Genomic DNA, 27,031 nt, shown 5'->3' on the forward strand with positions numbered 1-27,031 from the left:
AATGTTAATACTATGAACACTTATGCAGCATTAGTAGTTATTTTATTTTATTTCTTAATGTATTTTTTGATTATTGTTGCACCCCTGAAATGAACGACAAGACTCGCATTCATTTTAGCTTTTGGGCAAGTTCTAATTTTAGATTTCGATTCATTATTCATTATATTAACAAGTATTTTTCGTTTTCTGCCTCTTTTTCAACAACTAATCAATGTGCTTTTCCCATAAATCTTTGAGTTTCACATTTTTAAAGTAAGAGTGTAATAAAGACCTTGTTATTTATTGTCAAATTAAATATATTTTTAAGCTATTTAAATAAAATTAAGTTTATTTTTATGAATTTTATAACAGAAACATTGCAACATTTTAATTTTCAGGGCACTATTATCCCTGCAATGATGATCACAATGTTTTGTTTGTTTTTTGAGAATATACAAAAACATTTGAGTAGTTTATCTTCCAAAATGAACAATGAACTGCCCACCTCTACTTTAGGTCTAGAGTCAATAACAGTAGCTACAAAAATAGATTAAATTGTTCCTAAAAAACTTCCACAATTTAATAACCGATCAAAATAAACTACTAAAAATATTAAAATGAGAACACGCTCTCCTGTTATTACATCCTCCCACACACTAGGTGGCGACCTGCTAGGCACAAAATACGACGATACTTCCTACTTACGGCAAGCTCCAGGACAACAAAACATAGCACTCAGCTAACAAAACCATGCAGGTAAACACCGAAATAATGTTGATTTTACATTTTAAAACGAATCATTTTAATTTCACACTCTTTTCCGCTCTTGTGAATGTGAACTGTGCTTTTACTTTTGCAGCAGCGTGAAGAGAAACAGCTGGAGGCGTCTGTGGAGTCGCTTATTTCTCGAGTAGCTCACGTCAAAAACGCTCTGCACAGCTTTATTTACAAGTTAGAGAATGAATACGACAGATTAACATGGTAAGAGATGACAAAGTATCATGCACAAGTCTTTTATGACTGTGTAGTTTGCTAGTTTATCATTCAAAAGGGTTAAAGGTGCACTATTCTGATGAGGGGTCTGCCATTGCTTTTCCTGTAATGTTCCACAATATGACTTTAAACTTCGCTGTTGTGTATTGATTAAATTAAAAGTGTTTTTACAGCTCAGAATACTCAAAACATGCATTCTTACTATCCAAGCGGTCTATAACTTGACTTGACAGTGCTATATCATTCTCCTAGTAGATTGATAGGTTTAATGCCATACTTTGGAACATTCCAGACAAAATAATGAAATTACCATAGAGACAAGCAGGAACTCAGACGTTAAAGCTTGTATAGAGGATTTTTTAAGGGAAGAGAAATACAGCAACAGTCCTTTTTCAAATGTTGTGCATGCGTGACACCACCTTCCTCCTCCACAGCTCCCTCAGTAGAACCATCTCCTCCTGCCTCTTTACTCTAGAAATCACGCTTGTTTACAGCCGGTGCGCGTTCAGAATTACTGTTGAAGTGACCTGTTAAGAAGTAATTTAGCAACTGACGCGTCAGTTTTTAGACCCTTCGTCTGCTTCAGTCGCGCCATCGCTGGAAAGAATCTCCAAGAATCACCTCAGTTTGGCTTTGCTCCTTTTCCCCTTCTCTTCTTATTTCAGCGACCTCAAAAAACGCCTTTCTTTTGCGGCGAACAGGTCGTGGATTCTCGTCCGCCATCGGAACAAACTTTGTGAATTGCGAGGAAGCTACAGTTTGAAAAAGCCTCTAAGAACCGCTGCATAAGCCACATAATTCCCGCACGCCGGTGAGTCAGTTACACTAGAAACGTAGGGAGTTTGATTGACAACCTAACAGCCAATAGATAAAGAGGGAGCCTTGTTGTCTATTGGCTGATGTTTATCTAGCCTCACTACGTCCACAGTTGATAGATTTTCATTCTTTTTTTTCTTTTTTTTTTGGTCATCATAATTACAAGGCTGCTGCGTCTCTGTAATGGTATTTTAAACTTTCACTGACAATTTGAAACAAAAAAAAATCCTCCATACAACCTTTAAAGGAGTACTGCAGAACTCTTCTGCCAGACTGGATATCCTGGACTAATACAATCTTTAAGCGCTGGTTGTTGTCATCTTCCACACAAACTCTGATTTAATGCACGCTTTTTTATTATTTGTTTATTTGGTTTATTTAACAGGGACAGTGTAGATTAGATAGAGAAGCTATTTTTCATCTGTAGTCCCGGGACCGGTGGTAAACGTGGTCACCTTAAAAACACAATTATACAAAAAAGTGCAGTTGTTCAATTACAGTTCAATTAAAAGGCAGTGAGAATACAAACAGACACTAACAACCATAACCACGATGTACACAATGAGAAAAAACACACAGTCTAGAGCACACACACAGACAGGAGACACACTCGGGTAGGGAGGGCGGCACACTAATGATCACAAGAATGTATCTATGTGTTATTAAAATGTATATTGATTTTTATAATTTTATCTTATAGTTGTGAAGAAGTTTTCTATGCAGGAAGATTTATCATTATATCATTGAGCTTGTTGCCCTTTTCACAGGCCGTCAGTATTGGACAACTTTGCCCTGCTGTCCGGTCAGCTCAACACCATCAACAAACTTCTAAAGAATGAGAAGACCCCGTCTTATCGCAGTCAGGTTATCATCCCTCTGCTGCTCTCCCCAGACAGAGATGACGATTTGGCTGTGAGTATCATTTATATATTAGATAGACAGATTGTAATGTTCAGCACTGGACGAGGCAGGACTGTATGTCGATGCTTAAAAGTGAATTTATTTGCAAAATAAAAGTAGAAAAATCAAACAACGAAAAAATGCCCTGATCTTATTTTTTGTTAGCCTGTTTAGTTATTTTAAGTTAACTCAGTGGCTCGACTTTTAACTGGAACCCAGAAACACAAGAGCATCTCACCTATTTTAGCCGCTCTCCTTGTCTTTTAGAGTTGATTTTAATATTCTTTTATTTACTTTTAAGTGTTTGCACAGCCTTGCGCCCTCCTACCTCACTGACTGACCGTTACGCCCCCTCTCACACTCTCACTCAGCAGACCAGCTCCAGCTCGCCTTCCCAAAAACTAAATGTAAGCATTTTCTGTTGCTGCCCCACGACTGTGGAACCAGTTGCCATTAAAGATTAGACAGGCCGAGCCTGTACCTGTATTAAAATCCTAAAAACGCACCTTTTCTCACTGGCTTTTAACAAGTGACATGTACATTTTTTGTTGAGTGTCTTACTGTACACTTACTGTTTTCAATGTTTTTAGTAGTAGTATTGTGTTTGTACTGTGTATTTTCTTCTACTGCGATTGTCAGTGTCTGTCCTGTGTTTTGTGTACAGCACTTTGGCCTACTGTAAAGTTTTTTAAGTGCTTTATAAATAAAGCTGGTATGGTAAGTTAACTGGTGCAGCCTCACTCCAAGCTGACCTCTCCATTCTCCTAAGCAGCAGAAGTTTGAATTTTGAGCCCCACTCTCCTGGAAGGGCCCATCAGCCGCCAGGGAAGGGAGGAAAACCAGGCAGTGTCAAATACCCCAAAAATATATATCAGAACAATTAATTGACACTCATGAAATAAACCAGGAAGATAATCAAACTATTTTTAAAGCAATATAATTAACTATGTCAGTCAATACAAGAACATAAATTCAAACCAATTTTCAAATCCCCCTCTAACACATTTCCGGTACTGCAGCCCAGACCCTGCAGGTGTTACAAAATAAATACCAAAGCTAACTTATTTCTAGAAAGAAAACTTCCATAAATGACAGACAGCCTTCAAAACACAAATAGTTACTTACTTTACTAGCTAAGGGCTCTTATCTGGCAGTACTTCCTGCTTCTGAAGAGTGCGGACGCTATCCTTGCTTGCTCCTGCTGTTTTTGCTTTTTAATCAGTTTACCTCCTCCAACAACGGCTATTTTTGATTTCCTTTTAAGTAAATTAATACTTTTAAACATTTTTACATTTTTTAACAAATCATCTGATGAGCCAACATGTCGGGGAGAAGAAACCAAGGGAATTCTATCTGTGAGCGCTGTCGGAACTATCAACAAGAAATTTATGAGCTACAAGCACGGATATTTGCTTTAGAAACTGAAAAAGGACTTCATCAGACGCTACCAGTGACTTCCAGTGGTGAGCAACCTACAGTTACTTCTAGAGAAGAGGGTGGAAATTCTTTCAACTTAAACCTGAGTGATACTGTGTCTTTTCCGAAACTTGGTACAGACCAAAATGCTAAGCCAGCGCAGCGAGTGGTAAAAGACAATGCTAATATCGTTATATCACCCACAATAAAGCTAACAAACAGATTTTCACCACTGTCACAGACTGATGTTAACGTACAAAGGGATAATGTACTGTCATCACAAAACAAGAACAATAAAGTTGCCAAAAGAGTGCAGGCATACCGGGAATCTGTGCCAAACGTCAAGGTCAGAGATACGTTGCTGCTAGGAGACGGGGCTATCAGTGGTGTGAGTCACAGAAGAATCCTAACATGCTGCTACCCGACCTACACTGTTTCTGAGATAACAAAACTCCTGCCAAAAGTTTTGTCAACACACCAAGGGGTCAAACAGCTGATTGTGCATGTGGGTGCAGTGGACATCAGAATGGAACAGAGTGAAGTCTTGAAAAGGGATTTCACAAAATTATTCGAGGAGCTTAATAAAGTGGAGGTTAAGACATTTATCAGTGGACCTCTTCCCAACATAGACCTAAGGAACAGGAACAAATTTACCCGACTGTTTCAGCTGAACACGTGGCTGCTGAATGTGTGCATGGCCAGAGGATTGCACTACATTGAGAACTTTGATCTTTTTTGGAAACGGAAGGACCTGTTCGAGGGAAATGGCCCACACCTAAGCAGAGGTGGAGTGAGAGTGTTGACGGAAAACCTCCTCCACGCTTTGAGGCACCGGCCTGGACAGGGTCCTGTGCATCCAGTGAGAGAAAAGAGAAATGGGAGAAGCATCCCTGCTGCACCTAACAGAGAACCAGCCAACAAGTCAGCACCATTGACAGCACCACCACTGCCACAACCACAACCACTTCCCCCTCCCCCAGACAACAACTCAGCAGCATCATCACCTCCCCTCCCCCAGAGAACAAGTCAGAACCACCTCCCCTCCCCCAGAGAACAAGTCAGCAGAACCACCTCCCCCTCCCCCAGAGAAACAAGTCAGCAGAACCACCTCCCCCTCCCCAGAGAACAAGTCAGCATCACCACCTTCCCCTCCCCCAGAGAACAAGTCAGCAGCACCACCTCCCCCAGAGAATGAGTCAGCAACACCACCACCACCTCCCCCAGCGCCACCAGCACACCCATCACCTCCGCTGCCCACAGACCAGCCTGGAGTCCCCATTGCTACATCTACTCCATCAACGGACTCTTCACTGTCCTTCTCCTCCCCACCTTCACCCATGGCACTGCCCAACCATCTAGAAAGCCTCATCAGATCGGGAATCAAGATGGTTCCTCTCACACCTAACATAGCACGGTCAAGGGTTATGTTGAACTCTCCCCCATACAAAACTGTGCCTGTTTCACCACCAGAGACTCTCTCAGCTCTCCCCTCTAATTTTTCACCCAAACCTCCCCCTACTCCACCTCCTCGGTCCTTACCAGGCCCCTCACCCAAACCTCCCCGTATTCCACCTCCTCGGCCACCTCCTCGGCCCTCACCTGGTCCCTCACCTGGTCACTTACCCAAACTCTCCCCTGCTCGCCCTCCCCCGCCTTTCCCCAGAGCTGTTATCACCAAGAGCTAGGACGCACAGGGCCTCTGCTGTCCCAGGACATACAGTCATGATAAAGGTAATATCAGGCTGGGGCCCTGCGATGGAGCTATAGCTCCAGTTACAACACGTAGACAGATTAAAAGAAGGACAGTTAGACTGTCTAATCAGAGAAATTTAGTTCACTTTCCCTGTAAGAAGATAACATCCAGTCCTACTGAAACTAATCAGAAACTTGCTGTGCTCAATGTCAGATCTTTATGTAACAAATCATTTCTAATTCATGATTTTATTTCTTCTTTTAATCTTGACTTTATGTTTTTAACTGAAACATGGCTTGACAAAAACACAGGTCATGCAGTGCTAGTGGAATCAACCCCTCCCAACTTCAAATTTGAATCTGAAACACGAGCAAATAAAAAGGGTGGAGGAGTGTGTGCATTTTTTTAGAGATCATTTGGTTACACACAGGTTGTCATTTGGGGTGTTTTCATCATTTGAGTATGTTTCCCTCAAAATGGAGCTAAAACAATCACCGTCCATACTCTACATAGTCATATACAAACCTCCTCAGCACTGTCAAAGTTTTATTGATGATTTTACTGAGATGCTTTCAGTTGTTTGCACAGACTTTGATGGTTTAGTCATTACAGGTGATTTTAATGTACATGTGGATAATGTGTGTGACAAAAATGCCAAAGAGCTTAGTGTTGTCCTTGAAACTTTTGGTCTGACTCAGCATGTCAGTGAGCCCACTCACAACAGAGGGCACACTCTGGACCTGCTCATTACAAAGGGTGTAAATATTTCAAATGTCAGTGTGGTTGATGTTGCTCTGTCTGATCATTTCTGTGTCTTCTTTGACCTGTCTGTTATTCCCAAACCACCGGCTGCTCCTACAGTTGTTCGAAGAAGACACATAAATGATAACACAGGTGCACTGTTCATGGAAATGATACATTTTGAAATTGCCTCATGTTCTAATGTTGATGATGTGTTGAACTCTGTGACTTTGAGTGTTTTGAATGTTCTGGATGCCATCGCTCCGATAAAGGTTAAAGTGGTTAAAGATAGGCAAAAAGCTCCGTGGAGGAATGATGACTCAGTCAGAGCACAGAAAAGGGAGTGCCGGAAGGCTGAGCGGAAATGGCGCAAGTCAAACCTCCAGGTTCATTATGAGATTTACAGAGGAACAATGCATATGTACAACTACACTTTGAGTAAAACAAGAGAGAAGTATTTTTCTGACATTATTGGTAATTGCAGTAACAACTCTCGTGTCCTGTTTGCAACAGTGAACAGATTAACAAACCCTCCAGCTCCACTGCCACTAGAACTAATTTCCACATCTAAATGTAATGAGTTTGCAGTTTTCTTTAATGACAAAGTTCAGGGCATCAAAAATGCCATCAATTCCACAACACAAATAACAAGCATGCAGCCACAGAGACACTTAGAGCTGAATCACTTTGCACCTGTAACTGACAAAACTGTTTTAGAGATCGTTACCAGTCTGAGTTCATCTACTTGCTGCCTGGACATGTTACCCACTAGATTTCTAAAGTCCGTCCTCAACAGTTTACTTTCACCACTCACTCACATAGTTAACATGTCACTTCAATCTGGAACATTCCCAAATGCATTGAAAACTGTGGTCATTAAGCCTCTCCTAAAGAAGAGCAGTCTTGATGCCACAGTACTGAACAATTTCCGACCCATCTCAAATCTGCCGTTTTTTGGCAAAGTCCTTGAAAAAGCTGTTTACCAACAGCTTACGAACTTTCTCCAAATGAACAACTCCTTTGATGTTTTCCAGTCAGGTTTTAGAGCCCACCACAGCACTGAGACTGCTCTTATCAAGGTGACAAATGACATCCGCCTGAACACTGATGCAGGCAAAGTCTCAGTCTTGATCCTGTTAGATCTGAGTGCTGCTTTTGACACTGTCGATCATGGGATCCTCTTACAGAGACTAGAGGACTGGGTGGGCATCTCTGGTACTGTACTAAACTGGTTCAAGTCCTATCTAGAAGACAGGAAGTATTTTGTTGAAATTGGAAACTGTGTCTCAGATGACATGGCCCTGACCTGTGGGGTGCCTCAGGGGTCAATCCTGGGCCCCCTGTTGTTCAATCTCTACATGCTGCCATTAGGCCAGTTAATAAGCAGCAATAACGTGTCGTACCACAATTATGCAGATGACACTCAGATCTACGTCTCTCTGGCAGCAGGAGACTATGGACCAGTGGAGTCACTTGGTCACTGCATCCAACAGATCAGTGTGTGGATGCAAAACAACTTTCTCCAGCTAAACTCTGACAAGACTGAAGTCATAGTGTTTGGTCCACAGAAACAAAGGGACAGTGTCAGCAGTCACCTCCAGTCTCTCGCTCTAAAACCTTCAAATCAGGCAAGAAATCTAGGGGTAATAATGGACTCAGACTTGAACTTTAACAGTCACATAAAATCAATAACATCTGCAGCCTTTTACCATCTAAAAAACATAGCAAAAATCAAAGGTTTACTGTCTAAAGCAGACTTGGAGAAACTTATCCATGCATTTGTCTCCAGTAGGTTAGACTACTGTAATGGTCTGCTCACTGGTCTCTCCAAACGAGCTGTGAGACAGCTGCAGAACATCCAGAATGCTGCAGCTCAGGTCCTTACTCGAACTAGGAAGTACGAGCACATAAGTCCTGTGCTCAGGTCTCTGCACTGGCTTCCTGTGCCTCAGAGAATAGACTTTAAAGCAGCTCTGCTTGTGTACAAGTCTCTCCATGGCCGAGCACCAAAGTACATCTGTGACATGTTAGTGTCATATGAACCATCTCGCACTCTGAGGAGCTCAGGGTCCGGCCTCCTGCTGGTGCCCAGAGTCAGAACTAAACAAGGGGAGTCAGCGTTTCAGGTTCATGCAGCTAAAACCTGGAACAGTCTTCCTGAACATGTGAGACAGGCCTCTTCTGTGACGCTGTTTAAATCCAGACTCAAAACATTTCTGTTTAACTGTGCATATAACTGAAAGGTTTTCATTCCGCACTCTTCTCTCCAATTTATGTCTCTCTTTTTTAATTTTAATCTTCATGATTATTTATGTTTTGATTTGTTTTTATTATGATTTTAATGTATTTCTTATTCTCTAAAGCACTTTGAATTACTTTGTGTACGAATTGTGCTATACAAATAAACTTGCCTTGCCTTGCCTTATCTGTATGCAACTGGGATATAATCCATTCTTATCTTTTGTGCTTCTTTTCCTTTAGAAATTAACAGAGCAGCGAGTGCCGGTGTTCAGCCATGAAATAGTTCCTGATTATTTGCGCACAAAGCCTGACCCTGAAGTGGAGGAACAAGAGAAGCAGCTGAGTGCAGAGGCAGCTCGCATAGGCCCTGAAATGGCACAGGTCTGTTATTATCAGAATGAATGATAAAGTCTAACTGTACAAATGTAACAAGGAACCAAACTACACTACAGACAAGCACGTAATGTTCATCCAGCCATAGTCGACATGAAACCTGAAAACAAATGTACAGAGTTGAAAAGGCCATATTTATATCCCCAGGCTTCTAAGTTCAAATAATGATCTTTTGGGCATTTAGTATTTATAGCATTAATGGTAAATATTGTTGACGCCTGCAGAGCTGATATTTTTCATGCACTTGCCTTCCACAACAGCCCTGGGACTGAATTAATTTGCCAATTTGTAGCCACTATAGGCTGTATTCACGCTTTCGTCACAAACCAGGAAGACGTTTGGACAACTTCCGGTGTAGTTCCTGACACTGGGCTCACTGACCGACTATGACAAAACCCATTGAAGTAAATGTGATCAGTGGTAAAATGAAGACCGCAAAAATATGTCCTGTTTGGAATAATTTTGAATTTCGCGCTCTCATCTCTTCTAATCGCATGTACCCAGTGCTTGGAGTTTTGTGTCAGTGGGGAAATTATGAAAACTGAGGTATGGTTGTAATTGTTGATTACTCGAACATAACAGAACGCTACAATGACATGGAGATGAAGAAAACTGGGACATTTTCAAAATTTTTCTATAACAGAGCCCGCCGGAAGTTGTAATTGCATCTTTCCAAATGTCTTCCTGGTTTGTGACTTAAGCGTGAATAGAGTGTATTTCATTGACAAACCTTTAAGACTTTTGACAAAATTCTGAGAAATAGGACCTGTATGATGATCTGACTGACTGTTGTGGTTTATGACTACAGAAGCAGATCCAGACATTGAATAAGCTGTGTTCCGGTCTTTTGGAAAAACTGAACAACCCCAGAGATGAGAGGGAGGCTGAGACTGCAGGTTTGTTTTCCTACGGATTGTATGCATTATAATGTTGCAACTGTCTAATTCCTCCCCTCTCCAAAACTGTCGTCCTGATAACAACACAAAGAAACATCAGATTAATATAAATCCTGTATCGTCTCTAAACTCCATGTGCTCTTTTTTTTTTTTTTTTTTTAGCTTTAAGACAGAACAAACCATCGTTCAACCCTACAGACACAAATGCCCTGGTTGGAGCAGTGGCATTTGGCAAAGGTTTGTCTAAATGCAGGCCCCCAGGACCAGTGGCCCCTGGGCTCCCGGGACAGGGGCCCATGATGAGCGGGGGCCCCACTCTGCAGCAGGTCACCATTGGAGGGGGCTCTGGTCAACAGCCTTCGATGGGAGGTCCTGTTCCTCAGCAACAACAGGGGCAGCCAGGTGAGGGATGATGGGGATTCAGTAAATATCACAACATCCGAAGTAGGGTTGGGTGTCATTAAGACACTGCTGATACAATACATACCTCGATACATAGGCCTCGATACATAGACCATGATACGATGCATACCTCGATACAAGGGCCATGATACGATACATACCTCAATACATGGACCACGATATGATACATACTTCGATGCATAGACCATGATATGATACGATACATACCTCAATACATAGGCCACAATATGATAAATACCTCAATACAGTGAACTTTCGATTCGATACAATATATTTCAAACTGATTTGATATACTTATAATAAAAAATAAGGGCTAAATCATGACTGTGATGCTAAAAGTCTTTGTTAAACCACTTGTTGTGCAAAGTAAATATGAAACACAAACATTTTAATAATCAAAACAGTGAAAATGTTAAATATGTTGCATAAATGTTTCCTTCCTCTAAACAAGCAACAAAACTGTAGCTCTGTAACAAAATAATATAGTAAAATGTACCAAAAAATACTCTTGGCAATATATCGATACAGCAGCTCATGATATCAATACTGTATCATGACATTAAACGATACGATATATTGATATTTTGATATTTTTGCACACCCGTAGTGTTAAGGCTGTGGATTGTCCGCCTAATGAGCTGTGTATTTTCAAAAGGTACATTTAGATAAATATAGCACAAAAAATGCATGTGGTAATATTTTTTCTCTTTACAGGAAAAATGCCCAGCAGTATCAAGACAAATATCAAGTCTGCATCAGGCTCCATGCATCCGTACAACCGATGACGTTCTCACCGCATCCATCTGATAGTTTTTGTTAAAATGTCATGATACATTACAAATAATTATACGAATTCTTTTGTTTTCTTCTGACAATAATAAAACATACTTTTGTACTGAGCCTCATTGTCATCAGTGTCTAAAATGGTTTTGTTTTGTGTAACTTCAACGCAATGTATGTTAACTTTTTTTGGCATTAAGAGTTATTCAGAAGAAATTGTAAAAAGTCCTCGTCATAAAATATTCCAACTTAACAAAAATGTACTAATGTGTTAGAATTTCACCATAGATCTAAATATGTAATAATAATTTTGTAAAATCAAGTTATGGATCAATAAAATTGAATAATAAATTAACAACATATCCAACCAATCAGCAGACCGCACGCTGTCACTGTTTGATGACGTCTTTCTGAAGCGACTCCAGCTTTTCCCATGTGTGCTTTGTACACACGCAGTTTACTTCCAATATTATCTTTTTTTCTCAGTAAATAATGGAAAAGAAGGGCTCAAATTCATTTGGGAAGAAACCAAAAGCTGCAAAAATGAAAGACGGAACTGATCCCGTGAAAAACTTTGAGAAATGGAAGAAAAAATACAATAAAACTAAAGCTAGAGTGAAGATTGAACGAGCGAAAAAAAAGAAGCCCGAATGGCAGGTTGAGAGGGAATATATTGACAGGCTTGTGAGCAGATACGAGGAGATAAACACGAAAGAAGCTGTTAAATTCTCCGATTTCCCCTTGTCAAAGAAAACACTGTTAGGACTTCAGGAGGCGCAGTATCGGCAGCCCACGGAGATCCAGAGGCAGACCATTGGCTTCGCTCTGCGGGGGAAAGACGTGCTCGGAGCGGCCAAGACAGGCTCCGGGAAGACCCTCGCCTTCCTCATCCCGGTGCTGGAGTGTCTTTATCGCCATCAGTGGACCTCCATGGACGGACTGGGAGCCCTGATCATATCCCCCACCAGAGAGCTTGCCTACCAGACCTTTGAGGTAATACAGCAAATTGTTCATTTTAGAATAATTTGTCTGCCAATCTTTAATTAGTTTACCTACTCCTATAATTACAAACTTTTAGGTCTATATTAATCTATGGTCAAAAAACGGGGAAAGTTAATAGAAAAGTATGGTGACCAGACGTCCCTGTTAACCCGGGACAGCCCCAGTTTTGAGCCCTGTGTCTCCTGTCCCGGCAGATTTATCCAAAACCAGTGATTTGTCCCAGTTTTATACAAGAAATATCCCACGTGTCCCTATTTTTGACCAATCTGATACCAGCCAACATTAAAGAGAGGCATAAATTCTCATTTGTATAAGTAAAATAAAGAAAAGCTGCTTAAAAATGACAAAAACACAAAGAAAATACATTAGTGCCAAGTGCATAACAAATTTTCTTAATTACACACTCGTTTCACAATTTTATTACTATCAACCACCCCAAACTGACAATGTCCCAGTTTTTTATTTTGAAAATCTGGTCACCCTAGACAAAAGCTGAGGTCAATTTGTAAGGAAAAAGATTCATTTCCTAGTCTGGGATTGAACTTCTGAAGAGATACTCTAAAGAAGAAGTTTCCAAAGTATAGTATTAAATGTATCTGTCTTGCACTGTCCCATTAGAAGTACTTTTATTGCTCAAAAGTAGGTTGAAAAACACGCATTCTTACTGTGAGCAGGGTCACTTCTCCACAGATCTGTTCGGTAATTTTATCAGGTGATGTCATCTGGTAATTTTAATATCACTGTGTGAAATATTTTTGGTAAAGCAGCAATATGCTCAGAAAGACAACCAGAAAAGTTACATATTGCACTTTGAACTAAGTAATATAATCTGACCTAAATGCTTTACTCCTCCATCCAGGTGTTGCGTAAAGTCGGCAAAAACCACGAGTTCTCTGCTGGTCTTGTTATCGGAGGAAAGGACCTCAAAACTGAATCTGAGCGAATTCACCAAACCAACATTGTGATCTGCACCCCGGGGCGACTGCTGCAGCACATGGACGAAACAGCCACTTTTCACGCCTCGGACCTGCACATGCTTGTCCTGGATGAAGCCGATCGCATTCTGGACATGGGGTTTGCCGACACACTCAACGCCATTGTGGAAAACCTCCCCAGAACTAGACAGACACTGCTTTTCTCAGCCACTCAAACCAAGTCGGTGAAGGATTTGGCCCGCCTCAGCCTCAAAGATCCCGAGTACGTTTGGGTCCATGAGAAGGCCAAGTTCAGCACGCCGGCCACACTGGAGCAGAGCTACGTGGTGTGTGAGCTGCACCAGAAAGTCAGCATGCTTTTCTCCTTCATAAGGAGTCACCTCAAGAAGAAAGTCATTGTGTTCTTCGCCTGCTGCAAGGAAGTACAGTATTTCTTCAGGTAAGATATAGAAAATATATATTTTTCAAGACATGCCAAATTTAATATTGAGTTTTATAATAGAAAACATCACTGTAATCTAGGGTTGTCTAAAGGATCAATACCGAAGTAACTAATCAGTACCAAATTTTGTAATATCAAAAGCAGATACTCATTTGAACAAGTATTGATACGGACAAAATGGAACCTTTGCTTGAATTTCAAAAATTTTGCTATTTTAATATGGCATGATTAAAATAATAGAATTTTTTTTTTTACTTTTTGTCATCGTAGCATCAACATTTGTTTTGAATTAATTTCCTTGTTAGGGTTGTAAAAACACAATCTTATATTTCTGCACACTATCTTTTATTTCTTCACTTAAGTAATCTGTTTTACAGTCCTGTTTTACCTTCCACCAAGACATTTACCGGCCTTCTGCTAGATTGTAGAATAAGCATTTGGTTAATTATCAGGAATATCCAAAATACCATGATATTAATTTTTGGTCAGTTACAATTATTATAATGTATAATGTATTTATGTTATTGCCAAGACATGTACATTCATTTAAGGTACTCTACAGGATTTAGCAAGGCTAAATTGTCCACAGCATTAAGGTCAAAACATATGGGCCTACTTTACTCACCTGCATACTTGTTTTGTTTCAGAGCATTTTGTCGCCTCAGACCTGGCATCCCTGTCCTGGCTCTTCACGGTAAACAGCAGCAGATGAAACGAGTGGAGGTGTACAATGACTTTGTGAAAAAACAGCATGCGATGCTCTTTGCCACTGACATCGCAGCCCGAGGTCTGGATTTTCCCGCTGTGAACTGGGTCCTTCAGTTTGACTGTCCAGAAGATGCAGACACTTACATACACAGGGTGGGACGGACCGCCAGATACAAGGAGGGAGGAGAGGCTCTGCTCCTGCTGCTGCCCTCAGAGGAGAAGAGCATGGTCCAGCTACTGCAGGACAAGAAGGTCCCCATCAACAAGATCCAGGTAAAACTCTTCGTCTCAAATGAAAATATTCTGGTAATCATCATAAGCCTCTACGTTTTATTTATCACTGTTACAACTCCCAAATCCATAAGTATATATGGGCAACAGTAACTGTACCTTTGGTGTAATCCCAGTAGTCTACCATGGTAAGAAAGGTTTCAAACAGGAGTAATCTGGAACTGGTTTTTAGGGTAAATCTAATGCCTATCCAGGTCTTTACTACAGAGGAGAATTTTACTAGTATTTATTTTATTATAATAATATTAGTGTGTCAAATAGAAAATATTTGAACACATAGTTGCCATACAAAAAAAGTTACACAAATTGAAATGTAAGTGTTTCCTTAAAGCCTCACTGCATAAAAACATAGAAAAACATGCATCCTTACTGTAGGGGGCTTCCGTCTCCACTGAAGGAGGGCCACGACCTGCTTGATTCCATTAAAATTTTCCATTGGCTATAATATTTCACAGTCTGGCATTAAACCTATGTATCTCCATGGAGAATATTTAAATGTATGGTTTAAATGTTCTATTTCCATGGACTCATGCAGGTTGCGAGCCAGACTGGCGACACCTAGTGCCTTGGCTCAATTTTATTTCTCTCCAGCGACTAGGTCAGGAATCAGAATAGACTAGATGGTTTGCAAGAACCCTGGAAGTCGTAGACCTTTACGAAGCCATGATGGAAAACTCAAGCGCCTGTCTTGGTCCCTTTTGTGGTACAGCACCACAGTAAACAAAGCGGTCACGATGGAAGTAGATGAAGCCATACATTCTGTGTTGGCAATGATTCCCGAGATCAAGGATTTAAAAAATTATCTTTGTTCTGGAGAGAAAAGAGAATTTTTGGTGAATTTTATCAAAGGGAAAGACGTTATTGCCCTTGTACCTAGAGGATTTGGCGCATTACATATGTCACAACCAAATATCACTGGATAAATAAAAAAAGTACCCGCCTATCATCGAGCAAGTGAATCCTAATCATGTGAGGTCAGACGGTTTCCATGAAGTGAAACCAGCTAATGAATCAGGCTACCAGGTTGCGTGCCACCTCCAGAAAATTGTGCAGTGTTGCTTTGTTTGTGGAAAGATAATACACTAAAAAAAACTTCCAGTCTATAGTGAAGTTAGTTAAATTATTTGTTCTTATTTTAGGTGAACCCGGAGAAGCTACAGAGCGTGGAGCAGAAGCTTGAGTCCTTCTTGGCCCAGGAGAAGGAGATGAAGGAGCGTGCTCAGAGGTGCTTTGTGTCCTACCTGCGGTCCGTTTACCTCATGAAAAACAAGCAAGTGTTCGACGTCAACAAACTGCAGCTCCACGAGTACGCCCTGTCCCTCGGCCTCGCTGTGGCTCCAAGGGTCCGGTTCCTCAACAAAACTCCAGGACAAAACAAAGAAAGCCAAGTCCAGCAATCGGACGAGGAGGAGGATGAAGAACTGAGGAGGTTTAAGCAACAACTTAAAGGAGATGTTGAAGAAAATACCAAATCTGAGTCTGAAAGTTCCTCAGATGAAGAAAGTGCAGAGTCAGCAAATAGCAAAACAGCCTTAGGAGACGCCGACGATGATGATGATTTGAGAGACTTGGACTTGCTCACGGTAAAACGCAAAGATGTTTTTAATCTCAAAGAAGGGCAAGAAGAAGAAGAAGAAGAAGAGGAAAAACTGAAAGAAAAGAAGAAACAAAACAAAGAAACCAAGTACAAAGAGGCCAAAAAGGTACTCAAGAGGAATTTCCAAGTCAATACTAAAGTTACGTTTAGCGAGGAAGGGGAGGCTGTGCAGTTATGGCCTCCGGTTCAGAGGGCCGTGACAGGAAATGACGATGACGATGAAGAAGAAATGTCAGGAATTAACGTAGAAAAAGCAAAAGAGAGACTCAAAATGGAGGATCAGGAGTTTGACAAGGAGGAGTACAGGAGGAAGGTGAAGGAGAAGCATCGGGAAAGAAGGCTGAAAGCTAAAGCAGCGAGGAGAGAAGCTAGCAAGAAAAATAAGCGAGAAGATGAGGAAGAGGATGAAGTGGTCGCATATTTGGCTAATCAGAGCAACGAAGAGGACGAATTTGATCCTAGTACGCTGCCAGATCCGGATAAGTTGGACAATTCTGGTAGTGGGGAAGAGGACGATGAAGAGGAAGAGGACAAGATTAAATCAACAAAAAGGCGGTTAAGTAGTGAAAGTGAAAGCGAAAGTGAAAGTGAAGAAGAGGAGAAACCAGTGTCTACAAAGAGGCTCAAAGTGAAGCGACAAGAAGAAGAAGAGGACACAGTTCTGGATACTGGGCTTTCACTGGCAGAGGATGAGGAGCTGGTCTTGCAGTTGTTGTCTGGGGGAAGATAAATGTGTTTATAGTAGAGTATATTCATTATTATTTGAGCATATGAATATTAAATAACTTTATAAAATGTGCACACACATCTGTTGGTCTTCCTCTGTCACTCTTTGATTAACTGTGAGGTGTGGAGATTTGTAAAGAAAGGGATAGATATTTTTTTTCTCCACTAACTTTCATAAATTAAATAAAATTCCAAGATGTGTTGTGATTCACTTAGTCTACGGAGCTCAACAGTGGCCCCTTGCTCTGCTTCCGGAAGTAAATTTTCCTTTCATTTTTCCCAAAGACTTTTCGAAGAATTCAAAGTCAAACCAGCTATGTGGTGACCATACTGCCCTACAAAGGCAAAAGACCTTAACTCACCAGTGTGAAACTTAGAAAAATTATGTGAAAATTAAGTTTCTGTTTTGGCCAGACAAAAGTATAACAGGTAGGGCTTCCAAAATCTGACAACTAGTTGCTATAATGAAGAAATATTTGTATGAGAAAAATACTGAGCTCAAAATTTACCTTTGACTCTTGGAAGTTCCTGTACTCTGTGTCATGTGCCAGAAATAAGGAGTCATGCAAAGGCAAAAGACAGTAATTTTGAGCTCAATAATTTTCACGATATTTATTCTCATGATAAGTTAAATTTTGTTTAATATTCTGCGAAGTGTTTTAATAACTTTGCAAGCATGTTTTCATCGTTTAATTAATTAATTTATTTTATTTTTTCTGAAAGTCTATAAAAAAATGTAATGTAAAATTTTGTTCTGGACCTGGGGGCAGGCAGTCACTGTTGAGCTACAATATGTTAACCTGTAACAATTTATGTGCAGATAAAATAAAAGTGTAATTTCAGTGGACTGGTGAATAAATATAAAATAAATTCCATTAATGTATGCAAGAATGAATCTGTGTTACTTCCTTTATTGCTGGACCTACTGAGTTATAGAATGATTAAATTATGTGAAAATCATTGTCTTCCTTCTCTAGTTGTAACCATGGATCTATAATATTTATTATTTTATTATAGTTTTCTAGTTGAAACAGTTGAGTCCTGCCAAATTAAAAATGTTTGCACCAACGTTATGAAATCTTTCCCTCTCCAGCAGATGGCGCTAACGATTCGACAATGCGCCGTCCCTGGTGGAGTTTGGGGAACTTTAGCTCGGAGAGGTGTTTTCAAAAGGTTTGTATAAATAATTTAGTGTTTCCATTTTGTTTAAATATATTGATACGGCTGAGAACGAGGCTTTTTGTAGAAACAGTTTACATCTGCATCATATAAACCGTAAGGACTGAGCTAGCCGCTAGCATTTGCAACAGGTGTGCAAAATGAGTCATAATAAAAGCTAATAAATATCATAGATATACTCCCACACTAGAACTAATTATTAAGCACTGTTTACACTTTCTTCTTGAAAATGTAATTTACATTTCATCAAATGGTAGTTAATTAAAATAAAAAAGCAACATGACAGATCCCAGACATTGGCATGAAGTCAAAGTTCTCAGACAAACCTGCTCAGCCCAAGAATTTTAATGAGGGACAGGGAAATGTGTTTTTGCTCTGATCATTTCAGAAACGTTTTTCACTTATCTGCTTCTGCTATAGGAAGACCAGTCAAATGCCCTGGGTGGTTCAATAGGCTCATTGTAACATTAATTATTTGGTATTTCTTGTCAGTCGTTTTAATCACTTCGGCTAATCAAATGAATTACATATGTAGTTCAGATGAATTATATATGTCCATCCCTTGATAAAAGATGTTTAAAATCCTCTGCATGAATGATGGTGCAGATTAGCAGCCTCACTTCCATCAGTCTGTCCCAGGGCAGCTGTGGTTGGAATAGTAGCACATGTGGAGCAGTGGAGCACTTTGAGAGGTTTTGACAAGCCTGTGAAGTGCATATTGCAAAATGCATTATTGGTTAACTCAGGTATGTCTGAATGTATTTTATTTGTTCAGAAGCAACAATGAACACAAATAAACCAGCTGAAGGTTCAAAGCCAGGCTTGGCAGAGACAGACGCTGCTGTGAAGATTGTTTCTTCTTCTGGTGCTGCTTCTGCCGTGGTCAAAGTGATCCCTTCACCTGGCCCTGTCCTGAAGCCCCCCTCCTCTGTTTCTGTACAGCCCAGTCCCACCATCTCTGCTCCTGTCGTGGTGGCAAAAATGAATGCCCCTGGAGCAGTGAGGAGCACTGTGACACAACAGGTACAAAGGCCTCACAGTGGCCGTTTCTACCTAATCACAGTGAAATGAGAACTATTGAAAGCCCCATAGGGCTTATGTTTAAGACAATATAAAGATATGAACTGTACATAAATTGTGATAAAATCTTAATCATGATCTACATTTTTAGCAAAACCTTTAAACAAGTTTTATTTATTAACATGATACTTTAAAAAATGAGAGTCTGTGACACATTTTAAACTTTCATTTCTTATGTAGATTTGCCCTTAATTTTTAGACAATACCATTACTTTATATTTACTCACACTTCTAGAATACCATATAGCATTATGATTTTATTGTTTAAATCTTTGTTCTTATAGTGGTGAACAGTGGAATTTATAAGCCACATACCATTTTGTGACAATAAAATGTTTTTACTTCCATTTTCTGGATTACCTTGAATAATCTGTTTGCTACATAGACATCTCTAAACATGTTTAATTTGTAAACACTATTAATCCTGACATTCTGAACAGCAGGTGACCAAGAACCTAAACCCAGGAGTCCAGATTAGCCCCTCTTCCACTCCAAGCCGGACATTGGTGATCACTGTCCCCAGAGGTGCTGCTGCCACTCAGCAAGTGAATGTGGCTCCTCGAGTGGCCCAAACAACCTCCGCACAGCTCCCGGCCAACTTCCAAATCCCTCCAGGTCAGACAATGGATGGGGCCCTGTGATATGTGATAGAGATTAAGATCATATCTCATAAATAAAATGTTCAGATAAATCCACTATGTTCGTTATAAACAGACAAAACTCAACAAAGATGCAGTAGCCAAAACAATATATAACAATACAGTAAACGACCACATTAACTGCTGGGTAAATACGGCTCAATATATTTATCACAACATTTCAGAATTATTTTGGATTAATCCTAACTAATTTACTATTTTAGAATTTTCATTGGTTTAATATTATGTTAACAGGGAATTCCATGGTTAGTCAAATTGCTTCAACACAATTTGGACAATCCTCCCCACCCCCTTTTGTATATGGGATAATTATTAAGATTAGCTGGTCTGACAATCACTAAACTGTAACTGCTTTTCTCTTAAGTGTTGTTTTATCTTTCATTATTAGTACAGTACCCTTTAAATATTCTGTTCGGTTTGGCTTGATGTTACTATTTGTATGCAGGTATGATGCTGATCCGCAGTGATAGTGGGCAGTTGATGTTGGTGTCGCAGCAGGCTCTGGCTCAGGCACAGCAGGCTACACGCCCCAGCACCGGACCCCCCACGCCCAGGCTCCTCAGTCCTCCGGTGGGTTATCAGCAAGGCAAACGCTCCAGCATCTCTTCAGTATACTGCAAGGGTCTTCATCAGGCTCCAAAACTACCACAGTAATCAAAACGTGCACTGGGAATCCCAACACTAATTCAGTGTTTCAACAGATTTGTCAAATAGACCAAATGATCGCTGTACCCCCTAGACTCAAGGCCCCTCACACTGAAGACCCCTGGTGTTGAATTGCAGCTGTGATATCACACTGAAAGGTGACTTCATGAATGTCTATGAGTCCTACTGTCACCATGGTGCCACATACGTTTTTTAAGAAATACAAAATGGATTTAAACAACACATTTTCAGGAGTCTGATCGGCACAAGCATTCATGGTCCCATTTTGTTTTTATTTATTTATTTAATAGGGACAGTGCATATTAATGAACATCTACAACGCTGCAGTGTAAATGACAAATTATAGCAAGAATGCTAATTTCCATCTGTAGTCCCTAGGCAGGTAACACCACAAATTTAACAAAGGAAAAATTATAAAAACAAGTGACAGTTCTAAACTAAAAGTGTCCATAAGTCAGTTTTTTCTTTAGCCACTGTTTCAAGTGGGATTTGAAAGTGGCCAGTGTTGGAGACTCTTATTGATAGTGGGAGATTGTTCCAAAATTTATTGCCTCTGACTGTCTGACTGAGAGCACACAGACAAATGTGGTGCATCTGTGTGGGACCTCAGATTTCCCCCGGGCCGTGGCCCTAGTTCCCATCCCACTGACAGTCTTTACTTTAATAAAATCCTGTAACGGATGGGGGACAAGTCCATACAAAACTTTATAGATAAACAATCCATATTTAAAATCAACTAAATTATTAAAATTGAGCAGGTTATACTTATCTAAAATAGTGCAGTGGTGAAATGAGAGTGGTTTCTTTTCCAGTATTTTTACAGCTTTTTAAAAAAGTGATTTGACGGGTTTGAGTGTTGAGCCAGCAGCAAGTGACCATGTGGTTATGCAGTACTTTATATGAGACAGAATCATGGAGTGTAAAAACAATCGTGCCGCATATAGAGTCATAAAGGAACTTACTTGTATAAAATTCACTCAGTTAAGTTTTGGCGTTTTTTTTTTTTTTTTTTTTTTTTAAGTGAGAGTGACTAAAAACTGTTGGCAAATGCTAGTTAAATTGTGACTTTAATTTTTTGTGACAGTGACTTGTTTGACCATACAAATCGTCTCACCAATTGTAATTTCAAATCAGTTCTTTCTGGTCAGATTTTGCTACAGACAGAACAATGAACTCTTTGCATTCTCCTTTCTGCTGCTGCACCTATAAATCCATATAATCCCAATAAAATAATAAATTGACCATTAAAAAAGTTGTGAAAAATTGTGAATTTAACTCCTAAAAGATCTTCATGTCACTGTTTTGTCTCTAAATAAACATTGATAGTAGTACATCTGCAAGCTATATACATTCAGAAAATCTATATTGAATGAAAAAAAATTGTTAAAAAATTTTTATTTTTTCCTTTGTATGTAGCCAACTCCTCCAGCAGGCAAAATGAATGACAAGGTGACTGTGATCCGAATGGCAGCTTCACCCAACTTCCAGACATCTCCGATACAGAAGCCTTCCCTGGTAAAGGTAAAACTATAATTCATAATAATATTCATGAAAAATAATTGTGTATTGGTTCAAACTATCTGATACATTAAACATTAAATTATCTAGGTTGTCAGTGTACCCCCGAAACCTGCTACAGTCCAGTCCCTGAACCAGCCTCGAATCCTGACTTCAGTCCGAGAGCCAAAGAAGGACGCAACATCTACTTTTAGCCAGGTAAGCACAGTAGACGATGTGGGTTGAATAAAAACGTACAAACTATAACTATATTAATGTTTTATTGTTGTTTTATTTATTTATTTATTTATTTTTCAGGAAACACTGGAAAGCGTAAAGAAGTGTAAGAACTTTCTGGTGACTCTCATCAAACTGGCCTCGAGTGACTCAAGATCAGCAAACATGGCCAACAACGTCCGAGGACTGGTCAAAAGTTTACTGGTGTATATCCATTATAAGTAAATACATAATTTCACATGTTTTATTTACTGTATCACACTACAAAAATGGTTGGTTTTCTAGGAAGGGAAGGTGGAAGCAGATGAGTTCACAGAGCATCTGTATCGTGAGCTGAAGTCCACTCCACAGCCCTGTCTTGTGCCTTTTCTGAAGGTAACCAGAGTTTCAATGTACAATTTGTGTACTGTTATGTAGTGCCATGCCTGGATTACATTTGCTCCAAGATATCAGTGAAATTGTAATAATGATAAAGTGAATGGCAGAATGCGAAATTGAATCAGACTATTACTATTCATTTTCTGTTCTGTGCAAGAACAGGGTGAGTGGTACTTTATAATGATTGTGTTAAGCTCATGTAGATTTTTATTCTTTTCTTTGTCATGAATGCTTTCATTTCAGAGACAAGAGAGAGTCAGGTGTATTTGTATTTTCTTTTACCGTATTGTAAACGTGCTTTTCATTTCTTCTCAGAAAAGTCTCCCAGCTGTAAGAATCCTGACTCCTGACCCACAGCTTTTTATTTACGAAGCAGCAACTAAAACTTCCATTTCCCCTAAACCTACCGCTGACACAGCAAAGCAGGTGCACATCACAGAAGAAGTGAATTTAATTGGTGAATAGATTTGAGTGATTGAAGAGAACACAGTAATACATTTTCTTCATTTATCTATTTGGACATGTAGTTGATGCCTCCTCCCAAGCCACTGGCGCCTGGATGGCTTTCTCAATCCAGAAACCAAATTCTTCCCAAATCAACAGGACTACAGTCTGCAAGGAACTTCACAGGTGACACATTTGCATCTGGAGATTTCAGATTTGGGCAAAATGCCAAACAATCATATTGAACAGTCTGTACTTTCGATAAGATGTAATTTCATTTTATGTTACTAATATGGTTTGTGACTTTTTTTATTTTTTTATTGAACCTAACCCATCCAGTACCATTTAGTAGTAGAGTTTCAGTTATATTTCCCTTAAATCCAAACTCTAAAGCTCATTGTTTCCATTTCAATTATTGAGATTGCCCAATGTCATCTTAGCATTTTGAACTGAGTAGCTACTTTTAAGCTACTTATAAGGAACCATTTTCAACAGTGAACAGTATGATTGTCTACTGTAATTTACAGTATAAAACGCACTCAACAACATGGTTCAGCAATGACGTGCAGGTTTAATGAAAGATCTGTGTTTTGAAACGTCCTAACAGGCATAATTTAAGTGTTATAGAAAGTGGACCAAAAAGTGCTTCAGTTATTAAAATGGAAAAGGGATAAATTGAATTTCCAGGATGCTTTCCCCCTCAGGTACCCTTTCAATGAGACAATCACATGAGCAGCCTCGTCCAATGTCCAAAGGCACCTCGGGATCCTATAAGTATGTGATTTTATTGAAGTTTAAGTAGTGGAATGGTAGATAATTATCATTTTCTGTTGTTATTTTTCTAGAGAAGATGATGACATAAACGATGTGGCTTCTATGGCTGGAGTGAATCTCAGGGAGGAAAATGCTCAGATCCTCACCACTCATGTCGGTGCTGTGGTGCAGTCCTGCCAAGACCAGCCCTTTCTCGCCCCAAATGCACTGCTTGCCAAAATCCTACAAATAGGTAACAGTCCAGAGCCTGTTCCATTACTTTATGTGGTGTGCAATGAATTTTAACATATGGATTTTTATTTTTATTAGGAGTAAATTGCGTGACCACTTTTTAGTCCTGGTTTTGCCATGTTCCACATATGGTCTGGTCCTTGTATATAATGGCATTAGTTGTAATGTACTTCTTCAAATTAACATATTACTTTTGTTATCTAGATTAGCACTCAGATTTTTCATCCTGGTACACTTTAGGCCTAGAATATTCCAAGGTTAGCCTAAACGCAGAGTAGGGGTGACCCTGGTTTGTGGAGCCAAAATGACAAGACAGGCTTGGCTTATGTACTTGTTATATGTAATAATCAGTCTAATTGTGTTTCTTATCCCAGGTCAGCCTTTGGAAGTCACAGAGGTGGGCCCAGAGGTGGTAGAGCTGGTCTCTCACGCAGCTCAAGAGTTTCTGCGCACTTGGCTGGAGAAACTCTCTGTTACAGCCCAACACCGCAAAAACCTCATTAAGGTACTACTACTACTACCATATGCTTTCAGAAAATATTTAAATTACATTAAGGACAGATTTTTGTTTGCGTGCCTTAACAGAACGACTGGTTACACTCCAAAGTGAGTGACGTTCGCGCTCAGCTGAAGTTTCTGGAGGACATGGAGACTTTGAGAAAGAGGAGGACAGATGAAGAGGAGCGAGAGAGGCTGCTGCGGCTGGCCCAAGTGAGCATATCAGAATCATGTATCTACATAACTCACTAATTAAATATGTAAATGCTTTTTGTCATCTTAAAAAAAATTTTCCACAGAGCCGTGCACATGTGGAAGACCCAGAGATGTTGCTGCTGAAGCAAAGAGCCAAGGAGGTAATCAAATAATTCTTCCCACTGCAAATAGAAATGATCACAATTTTGTATGTTTGACTTGCAGTTCAAAGTTTGGTTTTGTTGGTGTTAACTGCTTGTTTCGTTTTAAATCTGTCTGTGTGTGTCTGTGTGTGTCTGTGTGTGTCTGTGTGGAGCCTGAGGTGAGACAGAGGTGTGAAGAAGATGAAAGTACACAGTTCTGTTCTATTTAAAGAAGCATAGTTCACAGGCGACTTCTCAAACATACACTCTACTACACTCTGTCATCCAAAGCAAAATTACCTGTAAATGTGAAAAAAAAAAAAATGTGTTCACTCAAGTTTCATTTCTTCTTTAGTCCTATTATGTTTATTCTGGATTCTGTAAGGTTATAGCAAAAAATATGAACTTTCTACAAGGAAATGGACTGTCTCCAAGCCTGCTCTGTCCTTAGACCTTTCTGCCAGCTCAGAAAAAAAAATACTATTTGGTCTCCATGAATAGTGACTAATTATATATATATTTCAATAACTTACACGTACTAACAAATTAGTTGGTGGTACCGTCAAAACATGGCGGTAATCTTAGAAGGATGTTAAAATGTTAGTATCCACAATAAATTTGAAAACTACCTTAGAGTGGAGTTTTGTTAAAATTGGCTATTAATGCAGTGTTCTGTGTGATGTTTTCAGCTGCAGCAATTGGAGCAGGCAGCGCTGCAGCACAGGGAGACCAACCTCGCAGCACTGGCTGCGATTGGGCCCCGAAAGAAGAAGCCCCTGGAGCTGGATGGGCAGGTTTGTACTGAGGGCCATGAAAACGGTGTTGATCACATAAAAAATGGATCTAAACTCAAAGCTTACATGCATCAAAATCTGATTATTATCTGGTTACTGGACCTTTAAGATTATTAAAATAAATCTAATGTATGTAATCAAACAAACTGGTGATTTTGAGTGTACTTGTAACCATAGCCACTATCTTTGTTTCTTTGATTTCATGGGATAATCTGAGATGGCTGTCCACTGTATATTACAGCTTTTAAATCTTCCATCTCTTAACTGTTGCTTCTAGCCACACTTCAACAGATATACTGATGGCTTAGTTGATTTAGTCTGTAATTATTGTGTATTTAGTCTTATTGTTGCACGCTGTAGATTGAAACACAAAATTGGCACACCCTAAATTTGCACTACATTACCCAGAGGTTTTCTGGAACCACGGAGCATCCTCCTCCTCCTCCTCATGTCTCATGTCTGAACATGATAAAACAACAAAGCGCCACTCCACTGTGTTCTTTGGTCAGGGCACTCTTTGTTAAAAATGTCAGAACTTGTTTTTATATTGTGACCCAGAGAGGGAACTGTAAGCTATTCAACAGACAACTGTTAGAGGCAACATTTTGAGCATCTTCCATTCTCATCCTTAAATCTTTTTTCTGTGAGATAGAAATAATGTGGCTGGCTCCCCTCTCCAGCAGTTGCCCAATGTCACTCCCTTCACTCACCTTTCATGTCTGTTGTACTCTATCCTAAATAAAGCATTATGTGTTTGAAACCCTTTGTAAATTTTTTAGCCATGCGTTCTTCGCTTGTTAGGTTTGTGTGCTGCCCTATCCCGGTGTTCCGAGAGTGACCCGGATCATCTTGAGAGACCTGTTGCAATGTATGGAACAGGACCGCTTCCTCAGGCACTCCCTCACTCTCTACAGAGCCATGCAGTGAACCCCCAAACTACCCCAGTGTGGGGTAGCTATAAGGCTTGTTACAATCACCACAACAAACTATCAGTACATTCAATTGTTTTCTTTTATTTCAATCTCTTTCAGTGTATATAATTTGAATTTATAGAATACCTTATTGTTTGTTGTTGCTGTCACTAGAAAGTTGAAAGTAGAAAAATAATCATTTATTTTTTGTAAGTCACTTCAGAAATGGAAATGTGCTGTGTCCTCTTTGAGTTATTGTTTTGTTTTACCATTAAAAAGCATAATTTAACTCAAAACCCATAATTTTTTACTTTGTTTTATTAACTGAGATGGAAGCCATGTGCACAATGTATATAAGTGAGTTGTCCTTCAG

The 27,031-nt window shown here is 39.7% G+C and overlaps 3 protein-coding genes across 4 annotated transcripts; all 3 read left to right on the top strand.

Moving 5' to 3' along the window:
• The first annotated feature begins 649 nt into the window (after positions 1–649).
• med8 (mediator complex subunit 8) lies at positions 650–11,391 on the top strand. The gene is made up of 7 exons (XM_020918843.2): positions 650–735; positions 839–960; positions 2,556–2,700; positions 9,020–9,160; positions 9,981–10,068; positions 10,231–10,470; positions 11,206–11,391. The coding sequence occupies exons 1-7, from the start codon at positions 730–732 to the stop codon at positions 11,274–11,276; spliced, it is 813 nt and encodes a 270-aa protein (XP_020774502.1). The 5' UTR covers positions 650–729; the 3' UTR covers positions 11,277–11,391.
• A 290-nt stretch (positions 11,392–11,681) lies between these two features.
• Positions 11,682–17,863, top strand: ddx10 (DEAD (Asp-Glu-Ala-Asp) box polypeptide 10). Its single transcript, XM_020918745.2, has 4 exons — positions 11,682–12,264; positions 13,133–13,647; positions 14,298–14,631; positions 15,789–17,863. Exons 1-4 carry the CDS (start codon positions 11,764–11,766, stop codon positions 16,974–16,976), a joined length of 2,538 nt encoding a protein of 845 aa, XP_020774404.1. The 5' UTR covers positions 11,682–11,763; the 3' UTR covers positions 16,977–17,863.
• Positions 17,864–18,080: 217 nt separating this feature from the next.
• taf4b (TAF4B RNA polymerase II, TATA box binding protein (TBP)-associated factor) lies at positions 18,081–26,893 on the top strand. 2 transcript variants are annotated; one of them, XM_055165067.1, is made up of 17 exons: positions 18,081–18,145; positions 18,927–19,174; positions 19,672–19,846; positions 20,336–20,460; positions 21,973–22,077; positions 22,165–22,272; positions 22,372–22,494; positions 22,576–22,665; positions 22,984–23,094; positions 23,196–23,298; positions 23,817–23,886; positions 23,958–24,118; positions 24,492–24,622; positions 24,703–24,828; positions 24,915–24,971; positions 25,643–25,747; positions 26,549–26,893. In XM_055165067.1, the coding sequence occupies exons 2-17, from the start codon at positions 18,935–18,937 to the stop codon at positions 26,672–26,674; spliced, it is 1,956 nt and encodes a 651-aa protein (XP_055021042.1). In that variant the 5' UTR covers positions 18,081–18,145; positions 18,927–18,934; the 3' UTR covers positions 26,675–26,893. The 2 variants fall into 2 exon arrangements, with proteins under 2 accessions (XP_055021042.1, XP_055021043.1); XM_055165068.1 differs by having other exon boundaries at positions 19,675–19,846.
• Positions 26,894–27,031: the final 138 nt, after the last annotated feature.

This window comes from Boleophthalmus pectinirostris, unplaced genomic scaffold (assembly GCF_026225935.1).
Source record: "Boleophthalmus pectinirostris isolate CB_2022bp ecotype Guang Dong unplaced genomic scaffold, ASM2622593v1 HiC_scaffold_7, whole genome shotgun sequence".
Taxonomy (NCBI): Eukaryota; Metazoa; Chordata; class Actinopteri; order Gobiiformes; family Gobiidae; genus Boleophthalmus; species Boleophthalmus pectinirostris.